This window comes from Fukomys damarensis, unplaced genomic scaffold (assembly GCF_012274545.1).
Source record: "Fukomys damarensis isolate Sample0158 unplaced genomic scaffold, DMR_v1.0_HiC HiC_scaffold_23, whole genome shotgun sequence".
Lineage (NCBI taxonomy): Eukaryota > Metazoa > Chordata > Mammalia > Rodentia > Bathyergidae > Fukomys > Fukomys damarensis.
In genome coordinates this window covers 62,932,879-62,958,939 of record NW_022900935.1, presented here as the reverse complement: position 1 = coordinate 62,958,939, position 26,061 = coordinate 62,932,879, and the positions used below count along the sequence as shown (strand labels likewise).

General features: G+C 50.5%; 1 protein-coding gene and 2 long non-coding RNA genes across 6 annotated transcripts in view; 2 read left to right on the top strand and 1 right to left on the bottom strand.

The window, feature by feature from the left end:
• Positions 1-755: 755 nt before the first annotated feature.
• The window catches only part of Ccdc40 (coiled-coil domain containing 40), a 51,078-nt gene continuing 25,772 nt past the window's right edge, over positions 756-26,061 (bottom strand). The window contains exons 10-21 of one of the 3 annotated variants that reach the window (XM_010618567.1): positions 25,500-25,621; positions 19,016-19,259; positions 18,741-18,923; positions 10,220-10,465; positions 9,261-9,474; positions 7,935-8,104; positions 7,680-7,771; positions 5,869-5,989; positions 4,178-4,366; positions 3,528-3,633; positions 2,832-2,976; positions 2,525-2,639 (exon numbers count right to left, since the gene is read on the bottom strand). In XM_010618567.1, coding sequence (XP_010616869.1) covers positions 2,609-2,639; positions 2,832-2,976; positions 3,528-3,633; positions 4,178-4,366; positions 5,869-5,989; positions 7,680-7,771; positions 7,935-8,104; positions 9,261-9,474; positions 10,220-10,465; positions 18,741-18,923; positions 19,016-19,259; positions 25,500-25,621 — 1,863 coding nt within the window. In that variant the 3' untranslated portion in view covers positions 2,525-2,608. Of the gene's footprint in view, positions 1,248-2,480; positions 2,640-2,831; positions 2,977-3,527; positions 3,634-4,177; positions 4,367-5,868; positions 5,990-7,679; positions 7,772-7,934; positions 8,105-9,260; positions 9,475-10,219; positions 10,466-18,740; positions 18,924-19,015; positions 19,260-25,499; positions 25,622-26,061 lie in introns of those variants that run through there. The other 2 variants (XM_010618565.2, XM_010618568.3) reach the window with 2 other exon arrangements.
• Positions 2,905-4,540, top strand: LOC104858379. 2 transcript variants are annotated; one of them, XR_779129.3, is made up of 4 exons: positions 2,905-3,411; positions 3,542-3,648; positions 4,208-4,378; positions 4,472-4,540. It is a non-coding gene; the product is annotated as an uncharacterized LOC104858379 (long non-coding RNA). The 2 variants fall into 2 exon arrangements; XR_779128.3 differs by lacking the exons at positions 4,208-4,378; positions 4,472-4,540 and adding an exon at positions 3,861-4,020.
• On the top strand, positions 4,585-6,855 carry LOC104858380. The gene is made up of 4 exons (XR_779131.2): positions 4,585-4,689; positions 5,068-5,237; positions 6,035-6,358; positions 6,568-6,855. It is a non-coding gene; the product is annotated as an uncharacterized LOC104858380 (long non-coding RNA).

Here is a 26,061-nt window from a genome sequence, read left to right as displayed (position 1 = left end):
CCCCGACGCGGGCAGGTATCTCGGGGCTCCTGTCCGCCTGTGGCTGCGTGTTCCTTTGGGGACAGAGACGGGACACGACCAGCGAGGGCACAGCCGGGGGCAGTGGGACTCGGCAGGGGGCGCGTGGGAAAGGCCGAGAGGCTGCAGTCACCTCAGATCCGGAGACAACCTCCTCTCACTGCGAGCCTTACCCTTCCTCCTGGGGGACAGGCGAGGCATTGGGACAGCCCGCGCCTGTGCAAACTTATGGACACGAGGACTGTTTTCCTGCAGTGGGAAAATGCGCCTATGAAGACAGGCAAACTCGAGGAAGGCGCGTCCTCGACCTCCCTGCCTGCTTTGTAGTGCTGTATTTCCGCACTTTTAGAATAAGTGTGTCTCACTGCCGTATTCAGAAAGAGGTATTTTGCTCTGCTCCAGAGTTTGAAAGGTTTGAAAGTGAAGTTCTTTTGTAGAGTATTTTCCCTTTCGCCCTTAGAGAAACCACGGGGTAACTCTCAGAAAGAAACCAGCGTGTGGGAGGAGAGAGGCTGGCAGGTGCGGGGCAGGTCCCACCTTGCTGCGTTGCCCGGCTTCCTGGGGACCCCTGAAGGTCTGCATACGGGGTGGCAGAGTGGAAGGTGGCTCAGGGTTGTGCCATAGCAGAGGGCTAGGGATGCAGCCCCCTCCAGCGTCCGCCTACCGGTCAGTGCCAGCCCTGAGGAGCCACCACTGCCTGCCGCTTACATGGAGGAGTCGGCCCAAGGGGCGTGAGGGGTTTGTATTCACAGGCGATGCCCCTGCGGGTGGAAAGGGGAAAAAAGCTCACCAGAGCTGTCAGAGATGCTGGATTTTACTTGGTTTAAAGTGAGTGGCTGAGAAATAATTCCTAGGGGCGGTCTGTGTCCCATAAATGGTGTTATTCCCAGGGCACACAGATGCCACCCCTGGTGATAAGCACAGTTCTGGGGGTCTTCTTCAGGGTTGGGTCCTGGAAGTGGAGGGATCCCCAGTGTTTTCTAGGAGGGCCCCAGGGACTCAAGCTTGCTGGTGATCTTCTGGCTGATCGGGCGCAGGGCCTCCTGGAACTGGGGGTGCTCCTCCTGCACGTGGGCCAGGATGGTGCTCAGTAGGGCCAGCCGGCCCTCCAGCCGCTTGTGCTCCAGCGTCATGGACTTCTGGGAGCGGAACAGGAAGGTGTACTTTCCGTCCACCACGGCCTGCAGGTGCTTGAGGCGCGTCTGTAGGGTTACGATCTCTGAAAGGTTCTGGGTGGGAGAGAGACCCTGTGTCAGGGTGGAGGAGAACTACATCTTGGGGAGGGAGGGGAGGAGTTTCCAGATCCCAGGGACAGCCAGATTCCCACTGCTGGGAGCGTTCCTTGTTCATCCATCCCAGAGAGACTTTGGGTGGGGGGGGGTAACTGGAGATTGAAGTCTGTAGTCTGAAGTCACCGTCATTCCCTTGTCTTTGGGACCCACCTTATTTATTTACTGTGGTACTAGGGATTGAACTCAGGACCTTTGCACCGAGTTACATCCCCAGCCCTTTATTGTTTTCTATTTTCAGACCGAGTCTTGCTGAGTTGCTAAGTTGCTCAGGTTGGGCTTGAACTTAAGGGTCCTCCTGCCTCAGCCTCCCAGGGCACTGGGATTACAGACAAGGAGACAGTTTTGATGCCACTGTATGTCAAGCCTGATGCTGGACACGCTCCTGTCTCAGCTGGCCAGGCCTGATGCCCCCCCGACTTCCGCTCATACAGCCAGGCCTGCAGGAAAATTCGACAGAGATGGCTTCTGAATTACACACATACGGAGCGGTGGCTGCCCTTGTCCATGCACAGCACTCTCCTGAAGAGCCACCGTGAGCCTCCTGTGTGCACCCCGGACCCTCAACCCCACACGCCAGGCATCCTGCAGAGTCCCAGGTCATCTGTGGCCCACAGCCCTCCACTGCCTCCCCTCATCCTTCGCCACAAAGGCCCAGAGCCAGGACTGCTCCCCCTGAAGCTGCTGCAGTCCCGCAGGACTCTCTTTTTCCTGCTGTCCCCAGCCAGCAGCCCGAGGCCACCTCTCCCTTGCTTCCTTCCAGTGCCTCCTCCTCTCAGTGCAGCCTTCCCAGGGCACCACACTCAAATTTCTTTCCCGTTCCACCCTGAGGCCCCAACATGGGTTCTCTGCTTAGTTTTCTTCAAAGGATTAGGCCCATCTAACGCATCTTGCCTTTTTCCTTATTTAGTGTGCGTACCCTCTGCCCTCCTTCCCTGGGGATGGAACTCTGCAAGGGCAGGGGGTTCTGTCTTGTCTGTCCTGCAGTCTGAGCACCCACAATTCCTGGCCCAGGACTGATAGTGCTTAATATCTGCTGAGTGAAGCAATCACAAGGCCACAAAAACATAAATACCAGTGGTGCTGTCAACAGTCCGGGAGACACTGGCTTCTGGGCGTGGCACATCCTTCAGCCCAGGAGCCTCAGTTTGAGGGACCCCATGGGACTCTTACTTGTCGCTTGAGCACTGTGAGCTGCCTGATGCTGGTGTCAAGCATGTCTGTGTCCACCTGCATCCCAGACAGTGTCTCCTGCTTCTCCAGGAGGGAGCTGCTCAGCAGCTTTTGAGTCTCTTCCAGTTCTAAGATGGTCTGGTTGCTCTGCTCAGTGGCCTAGGAGACAGATAGGACTTGTGGCTCCCTGAATCCTGGTCACTTGGCAGACAGACAGGCCAAGGACCCGCAGGTGTCTTCTGTACATGCACTGGGCGTGGTGGGACCCCTCGTGTGAGGGAGAAGGGTGTGAGAATGCAGTGGCTTCCAGTGGGGTGGGGACCCCTCTGCAGAGCCTCAGGGACAGAGTACCTCGGGAGGCGTCTGCAGCAGCGGGCAGCAGGGATGCAGCCAGACAGCATCAGGGAAAGCAGAGCTATAGAGAAAGGGTCTGGCAGAGTCGGGCAGCTGAGGCAGGACCCAGAGAAAGATGAAGGCAATTGCTCTCTGAGCCGAGCTGGGGACACAGAAATCCGGGATGGGACTGGCGGGCTAAGGAAAAGGCCCCGTTTGTCACACATGGAGGGGCTCGTGTTGGGCGTGGCCCATGGGATCAGGAGGACTTGGGGGCTGCCCGGCAGGGTGTGGGCAGGGAGGGTGGGGGGTCCAGTAGGAGACGCAGGGGCCTCCATGTGAGTGCCTAGGGACCTTTGGGGCCACATTCTTATTGCTGTCGCCTTTAACCATCACCGCCCTGGGAGGCTGTTTCTGCTCCTCTATGCCTGCAGACCCGGAGAGGTGGGCCGGGAAAGGAGTCATGCGCATCCATAGCCACACAGCTGGTCAGTGCCGCCGTGAGCCAACCTGGGAACTGCGAGCCCAGATTCCGCCTGGCGATGGCTTGGGAAAGTGGGCACGGGGGCAGCACTGGCCAATCCCATCCCAGGCTAAGGTACACAACACATGCTCAGTGGACACGGTCAGGAGGAGAGATGCAGGCTCTGGGGTGCCCACCGCATTCCCAGCAGCCTGTCCCCAGCCCCGACTAGGAGACACTCCCTCACTCACACTGTGTTTTCCAGAGGCTATTTTTGTTCAGCAAAAGACAAATGCACGGCTGCCTCAGGCCCCAGAAGAACTGTGCTGGACGCCAGACAAACTTCCAGGGACAGGCCTAGGATGGCACCAGGTAAGGGACTCAGGAGGTCCCTGCAGTGCTCAGGCCACATTGATGGCCACATCTTCACCTGGCAGGATGCAGCACACTGGTCACACGTCCCCTCACGGAGGGTGGTCACAGCCCAGAGGATGGGTGGCTTCTGTGACTGGGCAGTGCAGATGGGCTTGCCCGGTCCCAAAGCTAGCATCCTTGTCCCCGCCACCCCCATGCCTCTGTCACAGCTGTGTCGCATCCGCCCGACTGCAGCCCGAGGGAATGAGGGGCAGAGAAGACTTGGCCGTGGGGACTAGCTGGTGGGAGCCAGAGTGTGACCACAGCCCAAGGCCCTAGGACACCGCTTGACGTGGCAAGGGGGAGGAAGTGTCCTCGGGCCAACCCAGGGGTATGCTGACCAAAACTGAGGGGGAGAAGAACATCGTGATGCCCAGCCCCAAGAGCAGAGGTGGAGCTGGGTCAGGAGCACCCTTCTAGAACATTCTCTGGTTCGTAGAGGTAGAAAAGGGCCATGTAAACCCTGCATTTTCTCGCTGCTGCTCACCTTGTGGGTTTCCTTGATTTTCCGCTGTAGCTCGATCTGCGTGTGGTGGAATTTGGTCCGGGTGAGAGCCTTCTTGTCCAGCTTGCTCTGCCCCTCGGCCTGGGTCATGATGGTCTGTCTGCGAGCCACCACCATCTCCATGTCCCGGATCATCTTCTCCTGCTGTTTTAGCAGCTGCCCGTGCTTGACCTGGGGACACAGGTCAGAGGGACTGGGTGGGCCCAGGATGCCAGCTGTACTGCTATCTGCCGCCTCATCCCACAGCCTGTCCCCTGCCGGCACCATTCTCCACAGGACTGGCAGGGACACAGTGAGGAGGCTGGGCAGCAGGCACGGAATACACTCAGCCCATCATCCTTGCCACTTTCTGAAGCAGGTCTGGAAGTCCTCTTTTGTGAGAGTCTTTCATCGTCTGTTGTGGCTGCCTTGTTCTGAATGGATTCAAACCTTTGATGGTCATTTTGACTTTGATGAAGGACCAGAAGTTGTACCACGCCAGAATGGTACCTAAGGTAGGTGAGGACGCGTTATAATGTTTTTACCTTTTACAAGCCTGCTTTGCCTTTGGACGGCACTTGGCAGCAACATTTACTGTATTTTTGATCACAACTTGTAAAGACATTCAGGAAGAAGGACTCCGGAACGTCTTCAGAAAGTGGCAAGGATGATGAGATAAATGTATTTGAGTTGAAGGGAGTATTTCAAGAGGTGAATTAATGGCAGTGTGTCTTGTACTGTAACAGATTTTTTTTTTCTTTCGGTACTGGAGATCTAACTCAGGACCTTGTGCTTTTGAGGCAGGTGGTGGCACCACTGAGCTAAATCCCTGGCCCTTGTAATACATTTAAAAAATGTAAACATTCAACCATATTTCTGAGTATTCCTTACAGATTCCTCTTGGGGCTCACTGTTTTGGACAAAGCCATCCCAGCATATGAGAACCATTCGTGAGGCAGAAGCTACCCAGAGAAGGATGGATGAAGACAGGTGCAGGATCGCACAAAGTGCAATGTAGTGGGGACCTCTGGACAGAAGTGTGTCTCAGGCAGCAGCAAGACAAGTAGGTCCCCACAGTCTCACTACATGAGGGACGGGATGGAGGTGTCTTTCTGAATCCTGTCATTGTATGAGGCTCTTCCTGACCCTCCGTGGGGGGTTGTGAAATGTGGTGTCACAGCCCGCATCGTGTGTGTGTGTGTGTGTGTGTGTGTGTATGTTGCTGGGACTTGAACCTGGGGTCTCACGCGTGGTGAGCAAGACCTCTGTCACTGAACTATGTCCCCAGTACTTTCTATTTTGTGACAGAGTTCTGCCAAGTTGTCTAGGCAGGGTCTGAAATTGCAGTCCTCCTGTCTCAGCCTCTAAGAGTGCTGGGCTGCCAGGCATGTGTCGCCACACCCAGTTTGCAAATATCAGAGTGCCTTGGTTGCTAGGAGTGAGGATAAAGGTGTGTTGTGAAATAATGCGCGTACCACTGTGTGTGACCTGTGACTGAGAGTCTCGTGACACAGTCACTGCTTCCGTGCCGTAGGGACAGACAGACCCTGATGTGAAGGCCGGGTCAGTGGCACTGTGCCTGCAGCCCTGCAGGGGGAGGGTCGTCTCAGGACGCATCTGTTGTCCGCCGGCCAGGGCGGCCTCAGGAGCCTGATCCCCAAGCCCCACCAGGCCCCACCAGGCCCCATCCATACCTTCATCCTGTGGATCTCGGCCTTCATGGCGCGGATTTCCGTCTGGCTGGTGTCTGAATCCACCAAGGCGCGCATCTCTTTCGCCAGTTGGATTTTTTTCTCCCAAAGCATGATCTGGTGTCTGGAGAGGTGAGACAGGTAGAGTCAGAGCTCGCTTTTCTTCCAGGGCCTCACCCAGCCTCTGAGCTGGTACCGCAGAGACCGAGAAGCTTATGACTCTGAGAATTTACTCTGTGGCTCCTTGCAGAAAAGCTTTGTCAACACTTAACATACACACACATCGGGTGCACAGGAAGAGAGGCAAGGAGGAGGAAGGGGCAGAAGAGGAGGAGAGATGATAAGGCTGGGAAGAGACACTGAGAGATGAGGAAACACGAATATATAACGTCAGGAGCCGAGAAAGGAAATACGACTGAGGGAAGTCGACTTCAGAAGTAAAGACCCGAACACATCTATGGCTGAAAGCTAGGAGGTGTGATAAAAAGATGTGGTGAGTTTAAATTTTCAAAAATTTATTACAGTAAGACACATGGCCAATAACACCCCTGAAGAGGCTCCCTCTCAATTCGCACACGACGACCCCTGTTGTTCTTTGCACTTTCTGAAGCAGGTCTGGAAGTCCTCTTTGGTGAGTGTCTTTAGTTGTGGTGTTGTGGCTGCCTCGAGGTCCTCTGAATTAAAAATGGTTACCTTTCACAGTCATTTTGGTCCTGGGAAGCAGCCGGAAGCCACAGGATGCCACATCCAGGGGATACAGGAGACAGGGACACACCAGGGGGTTGTCAGGAGCTCACCTTTCTGTGCGACGGTGCTCAGCAGCGGCACTCACTGCCACCATAGTTTCGACCAGACCTTGTGAAGGTACTCAGGAAAGAGGGCTCCAGAACTGCTTCAAAAAATGGCAGGAATGATGGCACAAACGTATCTACAGCGAGGAGTGTTTTCAGGGGAATCCTGGCAATGTGTCATTTACTGTTATAAATTTAAAAATGTAAACATTCACTGTATATTTTGTTGTCTTTGTATTAAAATGTCACCAAAGGCATACACCAAAAGCATTGGTCCCAGATGTATTTGTTTTGTTTTGTTTTTTGAGGCAGGGTCTCACTATGTAGTTGAGACTGACCTGGAACTCACTATGTAGCCCAGGCTGGTCACAGGCTCACAGCGATCCTCCTGCCTCAGCCTCCTAAGTGCTGGGATTACAGGTGGGCACCACCATGCCCGGCTGGTCCCGGACAGTTTTAGGCATGGATTCTATCAAGGAAGGGACAATCCCTTTGGGGTCCACTCCCTCCAAGTGTGTTGTATAAATTGAAGTGCACCCACAAGGCCTGGACCCAGCGACCATTCCAACTGGAAATGTAGACCCACATGCAGTGCATGGAAAGACAGCCACAAAGACAGCTTCAAAGGGGAATGGTTTGCTAAGAACACAAGAAGAAAGAAATATACCTACACAGTGTTTTTCTGGAAAAGGAAGAGAGTTAGAATCCTATGTTTTCCCCTTCCTTCTTGTTACAGTTAAGATGCTTAGGGTTGGGTGTTTGATAATCAGGCACCATAAAAATAATATACATTTTAACAAATTTATGTCTAAAAAAGCCACTCGATTTCCAGTGGTAACTGGAGGGCTGCCACCAACGGTGGTAGACCAGATGCCCGAGTTGGCTTTCTGTGGATCTTCTGGGATCTTTGAAGGCTGACTCAGAGCCACCCTCAGTGGTCCTAATGAATGGTGGCCACACCCACGGATGCACTGCAGGGGCGGTGACATTTAGAGCAGACGAAGGGCAGCACCCAAGACTCACTCTGCCTCCACCAGGCTGTTGAGGAGGGAGGCCTTCTCCTCAGAAAGCTGGTTCAATTTCTCCTGCATCTCAATGGTCTCCCTCTCTGCATCCTGCAGGGCAAGAGCAGGAGAGCTGTGGGGAGGACCTGGGACCATGGACACTGGGGCTGTGGCACCCAGTTTCCATCACAGATGGAAGAGCTGCAGCCCAAATCAAGGACACACGTCTCCCGGCCCGTGTCACGGGGACCTGCTCTGGGCGGGGCGAGCTGACCTTCAGTCCACGCACAAACTCTGTTTCGGCCACCACGTTGCTGTGCTGCAGTTCCTCCGAGTTGCAACGGTTCTTGCTCAACAGCACGTTGAGCTTCTTCAGGTCCTGGTCCAGGTCCTTCATGTGCCGGTCAATCTCCTTCCGATCCCTCTTCACCTGCTCGATCTTGTCTGTGCAGAGAGTGGAGGCAGGGTCCTTGCTAAGGCAGCAGAAATGAAGCCCGCAAGAGGGGCCAGGGTTTGCTTCTCCCTTTCCACCCCTGGTCCTTCTTGGGGCCCCCGCTGAGTTGCACCTGTGCTGGGCCAGAAGGCAGGACAGGGGTCTCTTCCTGGTGCTACTCTGCCAACGCCTGGGCCTTCGAGGGACCCTTGAGGACCCTGGCTGAGGGCGCAGTAAGTGTGGGAAGGCGAGCGTGATGCGAGTGGGAGGGTGGGGCTCCACTGCCTGAGGTGGGGGCGCCTCCAGTCTGTGAGACAGCCAGGCTCAGGGCAGGGCACAACGTGACGGATATTCTTGACATCGAGACAGGAGAAGGACACCTAATGCATGTAGTCTGCCAGGCTCCAAGGTTCTCTGCCTCTCCTGCCACCCTTCCCACCACTGGGGCTCCTGAGCACCCCAACGCTTGGTCACCCACACCCTGCTCTGTTGCCCTCACTCCTCCCGACAGATCTCACCCTGTAACCACGCTTGGTGTTTTGTTCAGCTCTGGCCTTCCCACAGCTGCATCCCACTGACATCTCTGTGAGTCATGTGTACCCTCCACTGTCCACCAAGCTGGCCAAGGGACCCCAAAGCAGGGCAGCAGGGCAGCCAGGCCTCTGAGAAGTGGCCAAGCAGAGCGGGCCTGCCTGGATCTCTGACCCAGGACATCTCAGCAGCTGGCACATGGGCGGCCTAGGCAGGACAGGCCCAGTGCCTTGAACCCTGGCAGGTGGGCAGACTTTGAGGTCTGCGATGCAGCCTGGGTGAAGGGGACAGGATGGCTGATAGCCCTGGGGACACAGGAGTTTTCTGAGCTTGGCTGTAGTGGACGCTAGGACGTCATCTGGCTTGAGCTTGGGGACAGCCAGTGGCCCCACAGCCTTGAAATCAGCACTTCTGGTTTATGAGGTGGCAGTGCCATCCTCCTCTCTAGGGAGCCCCGAATCCACGAACTCTGACCAGTTCAGTGCATGTTGTCACCTCTCACTGTGGCTGCAAGCCAGCAGCTGGGCGAGCCTCGTACTTAGGAAACGCATGGCTGGAGCGTTTCTGTTGTGTGGGAGCCCAGAGCCGCATCTGCCTTGGGGGCCCCTGCCCCAGAGGATGCACAACGTAGCCTACTCTCCGTGCGCAGCTTCTTCTGCTCCAAGATGTGGATCTCCTTCCTGAGCGCGTCCAAGGACACCAGCTGCTCCTCACGTTCCTGCGTGACCTTGACCAGCTCCTGCTGCAGGCGGAGCCAGGTTACCTGGGCCTGAGTCACGCTGGCGCTGTGCTCTTCCGCCAGCTTGGTCAGCCTCTTGATCTCCAGCTCCAGGGGCCCCACTTCTTCCCCCTAGGAGGGACGTTGGCCAGAACGCAGAGTTCAGAGGTCTCCTTCTGAGGGGCTGCAGAGGCCCAGGCCATTTACTCTGAGTGGCTCTGCTACCTCTCAGGGGGGACTGCATTGGTTCCCAGGTGTGAGGACCCAGGGCTAAGCCATAGAGGTCCCTGTGGGTGAGGCCTCTGCCCCGCTAGTTGGAACACTGTCCACCACAGCAGGCCTGAGGGGCCGCTGGGTTGTGTGGCTTTTAGAGTCAAAGGGGGATGTCCGGTGTAGGGGCCCGCCTGAGCTCTCACATTGCTGCCCTTCCACTGGCACAGTGACCCGCAGTTTCCTTAGGTTAGAGCTTCAGGTTAGTCAGACCCCTGTCCTTAGATCAGGGACAGTGGGTGAAACCCAGCCCACTGCTGTCTGTTTGGGCCACAAACCATTAACAAAATCAAAAACAGAGGACTGCTCAGGGCCAGGTGAAAATGACACCGAATGCAAATTTCAGTGGCCAGCTCCTCAGTGGATGCAACCCAGTCCTTTGCTGCACCCGTTGCCTGTGGCTCCCTTCTGGCTGCAAAGGCTGGGCCAGGACATCCGGCCTACAGTGCCTACCACCTTTATTATCTAGCAGAGCATAGGAGCCTCTGCCTACAGTGTCTGCACACTCCACACAGGGAGGGCAAGAAAGCTGACTGTTCTACGACAGGGGCTCTGCCCCCACCAGGAGCAGAGCAGGCCACATTGCCTCTCCCCGCCCAGGCCTCACCCCCAGCTCCGAAACCATCTGCTCCAGCTGCTTGTTGAGGAAATTGATGAGACCCTGCTTCCTCTCGATCAAGATCGTGCGCCGGGAGATCTCGTTCTCACTGTTGGTGATGAGGTCTTTGACTTTTTTCACCTCCTGGTCCAGCTCGGCCAGCGTCTTCTGATGCATGTCAAGTCTGCAGCTGGTGTTGGTGATGTCCAGGGTGGTCTGTGCGATGTCGCCATCGATTTTGGAAAGATGTGTCACCTGAGTGAGGAAGAGGAAAGGGAAAGGTGAACATTTTCCCTCGGGTGGGCCCAGTGAGCTTGCTGTCTCATCTCCTTGCCTCTCTGGATGCTCATCAGGAGAAAGTTCAAAGGGACAACTGAGCAACAAGGCTCACAGCCACCCCTCTGTGCTAGGAGCTAGCCAGGGCCTGCGTGCTGGAACCAGGATGGTAACTTCTTACAAGAAAAGAGAGGTAATACTCGTGGTCTTCCTTACTAAACAGGCAGTAGCCTTGCTTGCAGGTAACAGGGTCCCCCACTTAGAAGACCCTGAGATTCTACCAAAAGATGTTTAGAGGGCCGGGCATTCAGCTCAGTGGCACTGAGCCTATCTCACAAGTGAAGGTCCTGAGTTCGATCCCTGGTACTGAGAAAAAAAAGATGTTTACAGCTGGTAAATGAATTCAGGAATGTAGCAGGGTATGAAATCAATATTAAAAAATGAATAGCTGGGCCAGAGATTTAGATCAGTGGTGCTGCCACCTGCCTTGCCAAGTGCAAGGGCCTGAGTTTGTTCACCGGTACCCCTCCAAAAAACAAACAAACAAAACAAAAAAACAACAAACCAATAGCTTTACTATAGACCAATAATGAACTAACTTTGAAAGAATTCAGGAAAACAATTCCATTCGCAATAGCTTCAGGTAGAACAATATACTGAGGGATCACTCTAAGGGAACGAAAGACCTCTCAGAACACTGAAGAAAGAAATTAAGGAAAGCACCAGAAGACAGAAAAAACTCCCATGTTCAAGGGCCGGTAGAATTAATATTGCCAAAATGGCCACCTTGCAAAAAAGCAATACACAGATTCAATGCGCGATCTCCATCAAAATACCAATGACAAGAGGTCCAACGTGGCTGACCAGAGGCAGCGTCATGGCTGAGAATTCAAAGAAGACCCACTGAAAATACAGGTTCTCTGAGACGCAGGTAGTAGATACCTCTACCCCGAAATGCCCCATAGCTGGTCCCCGCTGCTCTGGCCGCCGCTTCTCCAGGGAGCAGCCATTGAAAGCATCCCAGACAGCCTGAGGGGAGGGACGTGTTACTGTAGAGGTCAGACCCTGGGACAGGGCCCCTTCTCTCCCCTGCTGCCCCAACACTGGCAACACTGCATCTCTGCAGCATCTTCTCCAGTGCTCTTCCCCACCCCAGGCCGAGAGAGGGCGAACACAGCAAACGGTGCCCACTGAGTCTGCTGCAGGCTCCCACTGTGGATCACATCACCGGAGACAGGGAGGAGGAATCCTGAACAGCAGTCATCACGTTCAGTGGGGCTCAAGAAGTCCTCCAACCAAGCCCAGGGACCACACCAGACTCCGCTTGCTGGCTGGAAAGGGGGATTCATGCGACAGGCTAAGCTCGGGATTTGAACGCAAAGGAAAAGATGGGACCTACTGGGGCGGAGAACCGCTTGTGACAAAACAAAATATCTGAAACAACAACATGGAGATTTGCCGCGCACAAAGAGAAGCAGGAGTCCTAGGATGCTGGCAGAAGATGAATAAGAGCTCAGTGTCAGAAAAATATTTCATACTGTCCTCCTCCCAAATTAATGAGGAGGTTGGGTTGCAGGACCGAGACAGAAGACTGCAGTCAACCGTGCCCACACCCAGCCTGCAATGCAGAGATGCAGGGGTGGACTCAGAGAAGTGGGCACCCCTCACCAGAGCCTGATGTGGCTGCCTGCAGGTGGACCACCGAGGAAAGACGGGCACAGTTCTCTGAGAGAACATTCAGCACAGCGGATATGGGAGAACTGCATGAGTGTTCTCTCGCTGGAGTGTTTATTTGTTGTTTGTTTGGTACAAGGGGGGGATCAAACTGGGGACCTTGTGCTAGCGAGGCAGGCGGCATCACCACTGAGCTAAATCCCTGGCCCCTGGCTGGAGTTGTTTGATCTGGGGTCCTGACAGATTTTTTGTTGTTGCTATTTTTCTTTTTCCTTTTAATTTTTTGGTTTTGACACAGTTGTTATTTTTCTCTTTCTCTTCTCATCTCCCTATTCCTTTTCTTCAATTCTACCTTCTCTATCAATACTATTGTCTTATTTTTGCTTTTCAAGTTTTTCCCTATTCTGCTCTTTTCCTGTATTCTGTGATTCTGCTGCCCCTGTTTTTTCTGTCTTTTCCTATTCTCCTTCAGTTCTCTGTATCCTCTTCCTTTTGCTCTTCTTTGTTTTACCTGGCCCTTGGTTTTTCTTTTTTTTTCACCCTGCCTCTTCTCCACATTATCGGTGCACAAATACACCAACAGGTTCTGACAGCCTGGAAGCTTTCCTCAGTCCCGAATTGTAGCCTCTTCCTGCAACGTCCCATCTCATCCATCCCCACAGTTTCTAAAACCCTGAATGCTAATTAATCTTTGACTCCAACTATAAAAGAGTCTCAAAAAGAATCTGACTAATTTTTTACCCATTTTTCCTATGTACCTCTCCTCCCAGTGACTTACTCCTTTTGTCAATACCTCTCTTTCTCCCCTTCCTTCCCCTTCCACACTGCAGGCTAATCACTACCAACAATACATTATAGACCATCAAGGGTACCGATACAAGCTCAAAGTGCAATCGCAAGGTTTAATGCATATAAGTGGGGTAGTTCTGTATCTGTTGATGCTGTTATAATCTGTAGTAATTCTCTCCTCACAACACAGGGAGAGGGGCCAACCATTTAAATTAAATACCCAAATGGGGTGAACACTATCTTTGGACAAATACGCCCATGACCACATCACTGTAAGGCAGAATATAGCTAGAAAGACCATAGCGACGGCAGTCTTACCTCACTTCACTTGACCTCAACTCCCTGCCCCAAAGCAAACATCTTCCCTGGCCAGAAACAAGGGAAGACATGGCAACCAAAGGCTTCCATGGTCTTCCAACTCTCACAAGTCAGATCCACTGGGCACTGAAGAGAAGAAAGCAAGCTTTGGGTAGAAGAGCTTTAAGAATCCATTAAAGGAGAGGTAGAGAAACTCAGGGAGTTCAGAGAGGGCATGCCCCCAAATCTCACAGATCTATCATACAAACTGAGGAATGGGATATGGGAGAAACAGGTAATGGACAGAGCTTATCAAAATGGCTCCAACCATTAATGACAAATTTACCAAAGATACAGCCTCCATGAAGAGATGTCAGGCAAAACTGCCAGAAATAAAAAAATTGTATAGAATTCATAAAAATGAGGAAATGACCACTGTGAAGACAGGGTTTCTGAAATCAAGGACACAATGTAACTATAATGAAATACTCAGAGAAACTTAACAACGATTATAGAACAAGAAACATTCATTCCACAGGTACTAGACAATGTTGAGACCAACCTAAGGCTAGTTGAAGTTAGAGAAAGAGAGAAACTAGAAGACAGTAAATGTAGAATAAAAAAATCTTTTCATAGAAATCGTAATAGAAAACTTACCAAATACAGCTTGAAGGACACCAACTAATTATGATGACAAAAGAAGCTCTTTATAACACACCTTAGTCAAATTCTCAGATGTACAACAGAAAGACAGAATCTTAAGGGCTGTCAAAGAAAAGCCAAATATCATGTATAATCCCATTAGGATTACAGCAGACTTCACCACACAAACTTTAAAGGCTAGGAGAACAGGGAGTAAAGTATTTCAAGCCCTAAAAGCAAACATCTTCCAACCCAGATTAAAATATCCTACAAAACTCTCAAAAGAGATGAAAACATAAGGACATTCCATGAAAACAACTCAAGAGATACATGAACATCAAATCGACACGCCAAAAAATAGTCAAGAATATTCTAGTCAGAGAAAATGTAACCAACGAAGCCAAAAATTCAGATAGAATGCATAGATCAAGCAAGGCAAATAGATAAGCAAAGAAAAAAAGAAAGCTAATTTAAAGGAGTCATCAACAGAAAGATTGGAATAAGTCAATACTTTTCAATAATATCTCTCAATATTAATGGCCTCATCTCCCCAGTTAAAAGACACAGACTGGCAGACTGGATCAAAGAACAGAACCCAACAGACTGTTGCACTCAAGAAACTCATCTAATCAAAAAAGATATTCATAAACTAAAAATACTGATGGAAAACAGTATGTCATGCACCATGACCCTGAAAGCAATCAGGGGCCACAGTTTTACACTCAGAAAAAATAAACTTCAAGATAAAACTGATCAGAAGAGGTAAATAAGGTCACTACATACTAGCCAAGAGAACAATCCAACAAGAACAGATAACATTTGTAAATATATATGCACCAAATACTGGATCATCTAATTTCAGAAAGCAAATACTACTGTACATAAATGATCATATAAATATCAAGATAATCATAGTGGGTGATCTCAATACCCTACTTTTACAAAGAGACAGCTAAAGTAAACAAAAAATTCAGCAAGGAAATATCAGAGCAGAATCACATTTTTGAACAAATGGATTTAATAGCTATCTAAAGAGTGCTCTAACCCACAACGACAGAATATACATTCTTCTCAGCAGAACACAGAACTTTCTCCAAAATAGATCATATACTAGCCCACAAACCCACTTAAATAAGTGGAAAAGAATGGAAATCACCCCACGCTTACTATCAACCATTACCCACTGAAACTAGACATCAATCATATAAGAAAGCACAGAAAATTTATAAACGCCTGGGAGAGTTAAAGACATCATATTACAGTAATACATGCATACCAATGTTTATAGCAGCACAATTCATAATAGCTAAATCTTGGAAGCCATCTATATGTCCATCAAGATAATGGATAAAGAATGTGGTATCTATACATAATGGAAAAATACTCAGCTATAAAAAAAGATAAATTTGAAACATTTGTAGGAAAAAGGGTGCACCTCAAAAACATGTTCGTGAAATAAATCAGGCACACAAGCTTAAATGCTGTATGGTTTCTCTCATGTGAGTAATTCAAAGCACAAAGTGAAGAACAAAATAAAAGACTGATAAAAGGAAACAGGAAGACAGATCTTATGCAAATGGGAAGAAGAAAAGAGACCAAAGGTGGGAGAATCGGGGAGGGGAAGGGGACACAAAAAGATTTAAGATGTGTCATGTACATGTACCAACTACCCACAGGAAGGGGATCTACAGACAGAGGGAGAAGGGTATTGAGGGGAAGGGAATACAAAGAAATAAGATATGTGAAGTACACGTACCTAACTCCCCGAGTGTGAACATCACATGTAGGAAACACGTACCAAGAAAAAAATTTTAAATTAAAAAAATTTAAAAACCAATAGTATTCTCTTTTTTTTTTTTGGTACCGGGGATTGAACTCAGGTCCTTGCGCTTGCAAGGCAGGCCTCCAAACTGCTGAGCTAAATCCCCAGCAACCAATACTATTCTTCACAGAACTAGAAAAAAACAATCAAAATTCACATGGAAACACAGAAGACCTGGGCTGCGGGTTTAGTTCAGTGGTTCCGCGGCCTGCCTCACAAGCGCAGTGACCTGAGTTAAATTCCTGGCACACATACACAAAAAGAGTGCACAAAAGACCCAGGCTAGCTAGAGGTATCATGATACCAGATGTCAATCCATAGTAACAAAAACGTCATGGTACTAGGTGGAAAATACATAGGCCAAGGGGGCAGAACAGATGTCACAGACACAAACCCACACAAGTACAGCTTCTGATTCTTTACAAAAGAGCCAAAATATGTTGGAGAAAGGACGGCCTTGCTGACAGATGGTGCTGGTGGAGCGACGTCCACTGGTAGAAGACTGAAACTAGATCCCTATCTCTCACCTTGTACAAAAATCAGTTCAAAATGGATCAAAGATCCAGTAGATGACCTGAAACTCTGAAACTGCTAAAAGAAAGCAGAGCCACGGGCACAGGCCGAGGCTTCCTGGATGGGACGCCAGCAGCACGGGAAATAATGAGAGGAATCCGTAAATGGGACGGCATCCAATTACTACGAAACGTTTCTGCACAGCAAGAGAACGCCGAACAGAGGGAAGAGACAAGTGACAGAGGGGCAAAACGTTTGCCAGCTTCCCTTCTGACAGAGAATTAATATCTAGAACATAGAAAGGCCCCCAAAACTTCATACCAAGAATCAAACAGACCCGTGAGTAAACGGACAAATGAATCGAACAGACTCTTCTCAAAAGAGGGAGTACAAAAGGAAAATAAGTGCATGAAAAGATGTTTAACATCGTTAGCTGTTAGGGAAATGCAAAGCAAAACTATATTGAGATTCCATCTCATTTCAGTCAGAAGGGTTGTACCCAAGAACACACACGCACGCACGCTGGCGAGGACAAGGGAAAAGGAACCCTTCCATACTTGCTGGCGGGAATATAAACTAGTACCACTAGTATGAAAACCAGTGCAGAGATTCCTCAGAAACCTAAAAATAGTGCCACACAACCTAGCTGTACTCTTCCTTGGTGTACACCGAAAGCAACTGAAGTCAGCATGCTGGGGACACCTGCACACTGAGGTTCACTCTGGCATAATCTGCAAGAGTCAAGATAATGGAAACAGCCCAGATGCCCATCAGTAGGTGCATGGATAAAGAAAATGTGGTATATGGGATTTCACAATGGAGTATTATCCAGTCACATGAGGGAGAACAAAATTCTATCATCTGCAGAAAAATGGATGGATCTGGAGACCATGATGTTGAGCAAAATAAGCCAAAATCAGACAAATATCACACGTTCCCTCAAATATGTGGAATCTAAAAGACAGGACAAGAAAGTAGAAGGGAGATTATTATTAGTCAAGAGGAATGGAAGAAGGGGGAGGGGAAGGGAGCGTCAGGGTGGGTAACGGGCACAGATATGATCAAAAGATATCACACACATCTAGACTTCCCCAAAATGTGAAACTACGGGGTAGGGCAGGGCAAGAGGGGTGGCAGGGGTGAAAATGATCAAAGTATGTTATGTGCATGTATGAATCTGCCAAAATAAAACTCATTAATCTGTATGGCCAATTGGAAAAGTGGGGGGAAAAAGCCAGGCATGGCGGCACGCACAGGCCTATAGTCCCAGCACTTGGGAGGCTGAGGCAGGAGGATCGCTGTGAGTTCGAGACCGGCCTGGGCTTCATAGTGAGTTCCAGGTCAGTCTCAACTACATAGTGAGACCCTGTCTCTAAAAAACAAAAAAGCAAATAAAAGTCTGTAGTAGCACACGTTGTGGGGTTAGAGATTGTAACCTGCTTTTAACTTTGATAAATCATGTCTTAAGCTCTATGCTATGTGATCTCTAACAGCTGTACACTACTCTGCAGGATCCACGACAAGGTATATGGAGCAGCCACAGTTACTGCTGGATGCTGACTCCAGTCTTTAATGGTTCCTAACAGGGCTCCCGGCTGATGTCCCAGGCCGAGGAGAACAAGACCCTAGCCTTATGTGAGCCATCTGTAGTAAATATCTCTGGTCTAGACAGCACTGTGGGAAACACTTAACCGTGGCTTCTAATCTGTATGCAATGGATGCACATCCTGTTTAACTGGGGAGCCCTGCCTCTGGCCCTCCCCTGGGCATCTGCACACATCTTCATGGGCAGTAGGTGTGACCCTCTGGGAGCTTTCAGGTACAGAGGGCCAGGCATGTGGCTGTGCTAACACGACAGTGGTAGGGTCCTGAGGGGGGTCGCTTGAGACCCAATTGACCTCGATGTACAGCTAGGCATGGTGGGGTGTGCCTGAAATCCAAAGTTCAAATCTAAAGATCCAAAGTTGGAGCCCAGCCTGAGTAACTTAGCAAGGTCCTGCCTCAGGGGGAAAAAAAATAAAATTGTTTTTTAAAACAGGGCTGGACATGTAGCTCAGTGTAAAGGCCTTGAGTTGAATCTCCAGTATCACAAAACAAAACAAAACAAAACACCTAAGCAGAGAAAAATTCAGTGACTCCCACATTTAATATTTGTGTACTTTTCTCTCTGTAAAACTGTTAGAAAATGGATTCAAATCACCTGATGAGTCTGATGTTGTCTGAGGTGTGCAGCGTGTGTCTGCGGGAGTTTGAGTGTGGGCACGTTGGCAAGTGTGGATGGGTGTTGTTTGCTCATGTGTGCAAAGGGGCAAAGGTGTGTCTGCACACCTGTATCTGCGGCGTGAGAATGAGTGTGCGCTATGTGTGCGACAGAAGAAGATCCAGAAGGAGACACAGGGAGCAGCATTTAAAGAAGGGGGCTAGAGCTGTCCTGCTGTCCTCTTCCTGCCTCTGGTGCTCCAGTGGCTTAGGCGGCGGTGCCCACCGCGTGCCCGTCCCCAGCGGGGCCCGGCCTACCATGTTGGTTTTCTCCTTCTGGAGCTTCAGGAGGAGCTTGTGGGAGTATTTGGTCATCTTGTTGGAGGTCATGTGCTCCTGCAGCTTGCTGACGATGGAGGCGTCCAGCTTGTGGCGCAGGTCCTGCTCGTGGCGGATGGCCTGGCGGATGGCCTGCAGGTCGTTCGTGGCCACCGTGTGCTCCTGCGGAGGAAGAGCCACAGGCAGGACATTCCTGGGGGGCCACCGAGGGTGAGCCACCAGCACTGGCCCGAGGGGAGGGGAGCGCGGCGCACCTGGAGCCCCCTGCTCAGGGCGTCCTCCGTGTTCTGCAGGGTGAGGTGGTAGGTGTTGAACTCGTCCTGCAGGGCCTCCTGCTTGGCCAGGCACTGTGCAGTCAGTTTCTGCATCAGGCTGGCTTCCGTCTCGGCCCGGTTCAGGATACTGGCCAGCTTCTCATTCTTCTCTTCCTCCTTTATGATGGACTTCTTATAGGCTTCGATCTCGCCATCCATGGACTTAGCTCGATGCTCACATTCCCTGTGGAGACAGACGGCAAAGCCCGTCATGTGCTGGATGCCAGAGACCCAGGAAGGCGGCAGGCCCCACTCGGAGGAAGCTCACTGTGATGAGCTGTGCCCAGGTGTCGCCCAAAGCCTCATGCACTCCTAGTCGGGCCTTTGGGGAGCTGACCGGGGACGCAGATCAGTCCACCGGTGGGTGTACAGCTAAAAGTGATTTTCAGAGGTAGGTCTGGTCGGAGGAGGTGGTCCCTGGGTTTGTGGCCTGGAAGGCTCTATCTCCCTCCTTGCTTTCCTGATTTCTTTCTCTCGGCTTCCTGTCTGCCAGGTCCCCCGGCCTTGCTGCCCTGCCAACCATGGACTGGAACCTCTTCACACTATGAGCCGAAATAAACTTTAACTTGTGGGGGTTGGGAATCATGCCCCAGTGAAGAGAAAAAAAAAAATACAAAAAAACAAAGATACTAAGTGGTCTTGGCAGGGAAACATGTGAATTAGGAAATGAACTCTTACCAGTAGCCAGATCTTGAGTGTGGTTTTTGAATGTATCAATAGAAGCACTATCTACTGAAAGCCCATTTCACACTCCAATGCCATGATTAGGGGCACCAGGAAAGTGAAACGAGGGTCAGGCGTTACACTGGGGCTTTCATCTGCACACCTTCCTTAACCTAGAAAGAAATATCACCCGGTCTCACAGGGGAGGACGCTGAGCTCAGGACATTTAAGTGATTCGCCAAAGCCAACAAGTATGGCTGGGGACAGCTGGGAGGGCTCATTTTAACTCCTTCCCCTCAGCATGCTGCTATGGAAATACCTATAATTAACGCCAAGTTTTAAAATGCAACGGTGGATAGGAGAATCTGAATGTTTGTTTGCATGTGAGACATATCTCCTTTTCATTCCGAGAAGCCCCACCGTCCCAAAATATTCCTTTCTCCAATAATAGTATCTGATCCTTCAACTAAGTTCTTATTGTACTTTCTACCTGGACTAGAATTCAGGGGGACTTCAGTTCACAAACGCTTCTACCGGCGAACAATTTGGTGCACGTGCCCTCAGTCGGGTCAGAAACATTCGGCAAAATTTTGCTTCCATTCTAGAACTCTGCATGGGGTGATGTTGAACCTTATGGGAAAATTCACCTGGGTTCATGACCAATTTGGTTTGCAATCAGAATCGTGTAAAGAATTAAGTTCATGAACCGAAGTAGCACTGTGTACCTTCCATATTTTTCCCACTTCAGTCTTTTAATCCTTTTTCCCAAATGACTCTCTTTTTCTTTTCCTTCCTTCCTTCCTTCCTTCCCTCCTGCCTTCTTTCCTTTTTTTTTTTTTTTTTTTTTTTTGTGGTACTGGATACTGAGCCTAGGGCCTTTGCCCTGAGCTACATCTCCAGCTTCCCCACCACGCACCATTTTTTTTCATTTTGAGACAGGGTTTCACTAAATCACTAAGTTGCCCAGATTGAACTTGAACCTGAGATTCTCCTGCTTCAGCTTCCAAAGAGTGACTACAGGAATGCACCACCACACTCAGCTCATTAGTATTGCTCTCTATCTATCCATCTATTTATCCATCCTTCCATCCATCCGTCCATCCGTCCGTCCGTCCATCCATCCATCCATCCATCCATCCATCCATCTTGTTTTTGGTACCGGGGATAGAACTCAGGACCTTGCACACGCGAGGCAGGCCTCATCAGTATTTCTTAAATGTCTGGGTGGGTTTCGTGTATGTGTATGTGTATGTATTTGTCTCTGCTTAAATAATTACTACTGGCAGCGTAGTACACCCTATCTTACACTTGAGCTTTTCCTGTGCCACATCTTAGAGAAATTCCCTACCAGTGTGTCGGAAGCAATTCCACATAATTTGGGGGGAAAATTCATTTCACAACTGAAGTCATGATTAGGCCTAGCTCCCCTGCCTACAGGCCAGCCGTGGCACGGAGAGACATGGGTCCATTTTGGCCTCCGGTCACAGCTAAGACCTCAGTGGTCCGGTGACGCTGCGATGCTCCAGGACAGGACCACACCTGCTGGAGACATCCTGGGGGGAACAAAATCTTCACCCCTTACACTGTTACCCCCGTTCAGTACAAACAGCTGTCCGAGTCATCTGTTGCAGTTGTTACTCCTGCTCTTTCATCTTTGCTGCCCAGAGCAGCACTGATCCGGCCTAAAGCACAGCTTCTTCTCTAAGTCTCATTTTTCTATTTTTGCTTTGTTAATTAGTGGGCCTTGTGCTGTCGGGAGACTAGGACTACTGTAGAGCTTCTAGGAACGTCCCTTCCCTGTTCCCTACACCAGGGTGCATGGGATTGTGTCCACACTGATGGTTATGCTATAATTTAATTGTAGCTCTAAGCTAAGCTTGCACTGTATTATGAAATACATGGACACAAGAACTGGGAAATCAGATGTCTTCTAGGACAGCGGTCCCCAATACTTTTGGCACCAAGAACAAGTTTCGTGGAAGAAATTTTTCCATGGGTAGGGGAGGAGGGGATGGTTTCAGGATGACTTAAGGACCTTACATTTATTGTGCACTTTACTTCTATTATTATTACATATGTTATAATATAGGATAAGTAATCATTTAACTCACCATACTACAGAATCAGCGGGAGCCCTCACATTGTTCTCTTGCAACCAGATTGCGGGGGGTGAAGGGAGACAGTGATGCTGTACAGTGTATTCCGTACCGTGGTTTTGCTGTCATTGCTGCAGAGAGCCCTGCTTCACAAAGATGGAATGCTGGAAAAGGAATCAGGCTTTTATGGCAACCCCAGAATATCCTGCCTTGATGTTAACCCAAATCTCCAGGATATAAGGAGATCTGAAGTTGTCTTTTAAGGCCAGCGTCGTCTGCAGTCTGAAGCAGTTGATCCTCTTCTAGCACAGAGTGCTATTCACAAATGAGTCCTGGGCCCATTCCTGCCCAGTGTAGAGGTCTTCTCAGGTTGGGAGGTGATGGTCAAACTCCTTTGAAGTTAGAGGATCATGCACCAGCCAGGAGAAAGAGGGTTCTGGCCCAGTCTCTTTCAAAATTTCTGCTATTGTTTGAAACATTATTCAAAATGTCCAGTGTTCACTTGCCACCCCTGCAATAATGCCAGTTTAGCTTCAAGTACAGCCATCTCATCTACAAACTTGAACACAACTGTCACTCTCCCCTGAAGTGACAGACTGAACTCATCGAGCAGTGGAATGTCACCCGAGTAAGTGGGTTTGAGACCCATTCTGTGTCAATGAGATGTGCTGCCAGTGATGACTGTTTTTTTGTTTTTTTTGTTTTTAAAGAAATCTCTGCAACAGCTCTCATAACACTAAAGCTCTGGCCAGAGGTTGATCTTTAGAAGCCACCTCGCTTGTGTGTGTAAGAGAAGATGTGTGAGCTCTGCACCATCTCCCCTCAGAGCTGCACCGACAGATGTGAAGGGCTTGTGCCTTAATGTGGCAAATAGTTTTACTCACACCCTGCAGAACACTCTTAAGTTCAGGTGGCGCTTTTCAGCACTTCCCAGTGGATGACACAAGGTGTAGACTCACTCAGATGGGACCTCCTTGACCCAAGAAGTAAAACCATGAGACATCCAGTCATAGCAGCTGCTCCCTCTATGCATATATTGACACAGATGACCAATTCAGTGTTTCTGATGTGTGACCATTCAATGCTTGAACGGCTCTGCAGCTGTGGCGTTGACGGGCAACAAAAGTTCACATTGTACAACCTCAGCACATCCTCCTGAGAAATATATCATTGTTGTCTTGCTGCAGAGTCAAGAGCAGTAGTCTCCTCGGCCTGGATTGAGTACCATGGTGACTCACGATTCCTCTCAAACAACTGTGCCTCAGTACCTTCTGCTATTTCATCACTTCATCTAGTTCTGGTGCTACCTAAACGAGGAACACATGCCGCCTTTTGAACTGCATCCTCTCCTGAAAGCTCACAATAAATGTCCTTAGCAGCAGGCAGGATCAACTCTTTACCGGTAGTAAAGGGCTTCTGAGCATTAGCAATGTGGGCAGCCACTAAGAATGATGCTCCCGGTGCAGATGGATTTGATAAAGTGATGGATGGCTACCAATAATTGCATCTGCTCTTCATGTTCACATTATTTTCTTAATGAAAGACTTGAAAGCCTTGTCTGTTAAGGCAGGATGCCCGGTCTCCATGAGGTGAAGCAGTTTTGAAGCATTTATGGCTTCACTGGTCCCCACGTATTATAGAAAATGGGCTTGGGGAATGTGAATCACCTGTTGAAATGAACCCATGGTTTAAATGGGCTCTTGATATTTCCTTTCAGCAGCTTTCTCTTTGTTGGCAGTCTTAGCATCTTCCACTGTCTCATCGGTGGGTCTTTCCTCACTTTCAAAGGTCTCTAGTGACATCTATGTTTTACTCATTTTGGTGAAGGTGAGCTTGTGATATTACCACCACTGGAATGGGGACAAGTGAGGAATACAGGACAGAGGTGCTAATGGAAGTAGTAAAGAAAAGAATGGGCAGGCCATAGGAAGGCTAAAATAAGTGTTGGATTCTGCCTTCAAGCCTGCCACCAGATGCAGCCTGTAACTTGCCACTCACTGAGAAGGTTTCGATGTGAGTCTGCCAGCACTTGCTGCGCTATGTGCTCTGCGCTGTCAAACCTTTCTGTTAATGTGACTGTCTTTGCAGCCCCTCCCCAGCACTAGCCTCTCTGCCTCAGCTCCATCTCACATCATTAGGCACGAGTTTCCTATAGGGAGCACACAGCCTAGAGCCCTCACATGCACAGTCCACAGCAGGGTCTGTACTGCCCTAAGACTCCAATGCTGCTGTTGATCTGGTAGCAGGTGGAGCCCAGGTGGGAGCAAGAGTAAATACAGATGAAGCTTCACTTCTCTGCCCACCACTTACCTTCCTCTGTGCCACTGGGTTCCTAACAGGCCATGAACCAATACCTTAACCCCAATATTTCAACCCTAGTCTACGGGTAGAGGCTCCTTTTCTGGAGGATAAACTGTCTTGAAATAAGACCGAGAGACACACTGGAGAGAGAACATGTGGGTTTTGGCTGGAAGTAAATGATCATTTCTGAACAAATGCCATGGGATCGGAAAGGGCTGGGGTAGGGGCCGAATGGAAAAGGCCACCAAGGGCTCCCGGGGCAGCTGCCTCTTGCCTGTGAGACAGCAGGGCGGGGCCTTGGCACTGCTGTCATCGTCCACCCACAGGGGGCTGAGAACTGGTGGATGTGAGAATGGCATCTGCTCCCTCGGTGTTTACTCCTGCCAGGGGCTGGCATGTCGTTCCCGTGCTGCCTTCTGCTGAGCCCGGTTCCTGCGACTGTCCCCTCAGACAGAGGCATTCTCAGCACAATGGCAAAACAGCTCCGAGCCAGGGGGCACGCTCTGCGGCCATGGTGTGCAATTCTCACAGCACCTTCCCTGGTCCGCACTTTCCGAAGATGGACCTCACTGATACAGGGCCTCGGCACCATGGCTGCAGGCCAAATCAGAGCTTTTGTTGGTGTGTGTGTGTGTGTGTGCACGTGTTGCTAACGTATTCACTCCATATGCGGCACATGTGTCTTAAAACACAAGGTGATACCTTTCTGGTCAACCCAACTGGCACGATTCTGATGTGTGACAAGACGGAGTTTTCGCAACTTTGAAACCCTGCTGGTGGGGCTGTGCCTGTCACAACCTTCTTTGGTGACACCAGCAGAGGTCCGTTTCATGGGAACTGGCGACATGGTGAGACCTCGTCTCAGAACAAAACCAAACAAAGCAAAAACGACAAACCCCCCAAAAGACCGAGAAACAAATTAGGGCTGGGCAGTGGTATATGCCTATAACCCCTGCAGGGCTGAGGCAGGAGCACCGAAAGTTGGAGCCCAGGTTACAACTGGAGAGAGCACACAGGAGCATCTTCCCCCCACTTGCTGGGAATCAAAACCGGATTTCAGGTGGGACACGGCCCTCAGAGAGAGCAGTCACAAAGGCGGGTCACACCTTTGTCTCCTGGAGACGGGCACCCCTTTCTCTTCCCTCCCTTGGTCCTGCCAGGAGACCTCAGTGCGCAGGCGGAAGGGATCTTCGGGAGGCCGAAGCCACCACAGGGCTCCAGGTGGGCCCCTTTGCCCCTAGGGATCGGGGGACCTGGGAGAGGTGGGAATGGGGGTCCTGCTGCACACGTCCTGGTTCCCATGCAGCCCCCAGCCCCGTCACCCTGAGCCGTGGTGCCACAGAGGGCGGCAGCCCGGGCTGTACCTCAGTGCCTCCAGGATGGCCCTGTGTGCCTCGTCGCGGTGCTTCATGCCCACCAGGCTGGTGGCCCACTGCTGCAGGATGCACTTCTTCTCCAGGTTGATGGCATCTATTTCGGTGGAGGCCTGTGGCAGGGCGGAGCACATGCAGGGGTGAGGAAGCCACGAGCCGTGTGTTCCTTAGCTTACCCTGACTCCCCTCGGCCGCACATCAGCAAAGGGACAACGGGTGACTCAACACCGCTCTGAAGAAGCCCGGAGCTTCCATTTGTGCCTTGGTGCAGGGCCTGAGGTGCTCAGGGCTTAGAACAGAGGAGGAAGAGGAGGAGGAGGAACAGGAGGAGGAGGAGGAGGAGGAGCAGGAGGAGGTGGAACAGGAGGAGGAGGAACAGGAGGAGGAAGAGGAGGAGCAGGAGGAAGAGGAGGAGCAGGAGGAAGAGGAGGAGCAGGAGGAGGAGGAACAGGAGGAAGAGGAGCAGGAGGAGGGAGGAGGAGGAGCAGGAGGAGCAGGAGGAGGAACAGGAGGAAGAGGAGCAGGAGGAGGGAGGAGGGAGGGAGGAGCAGGA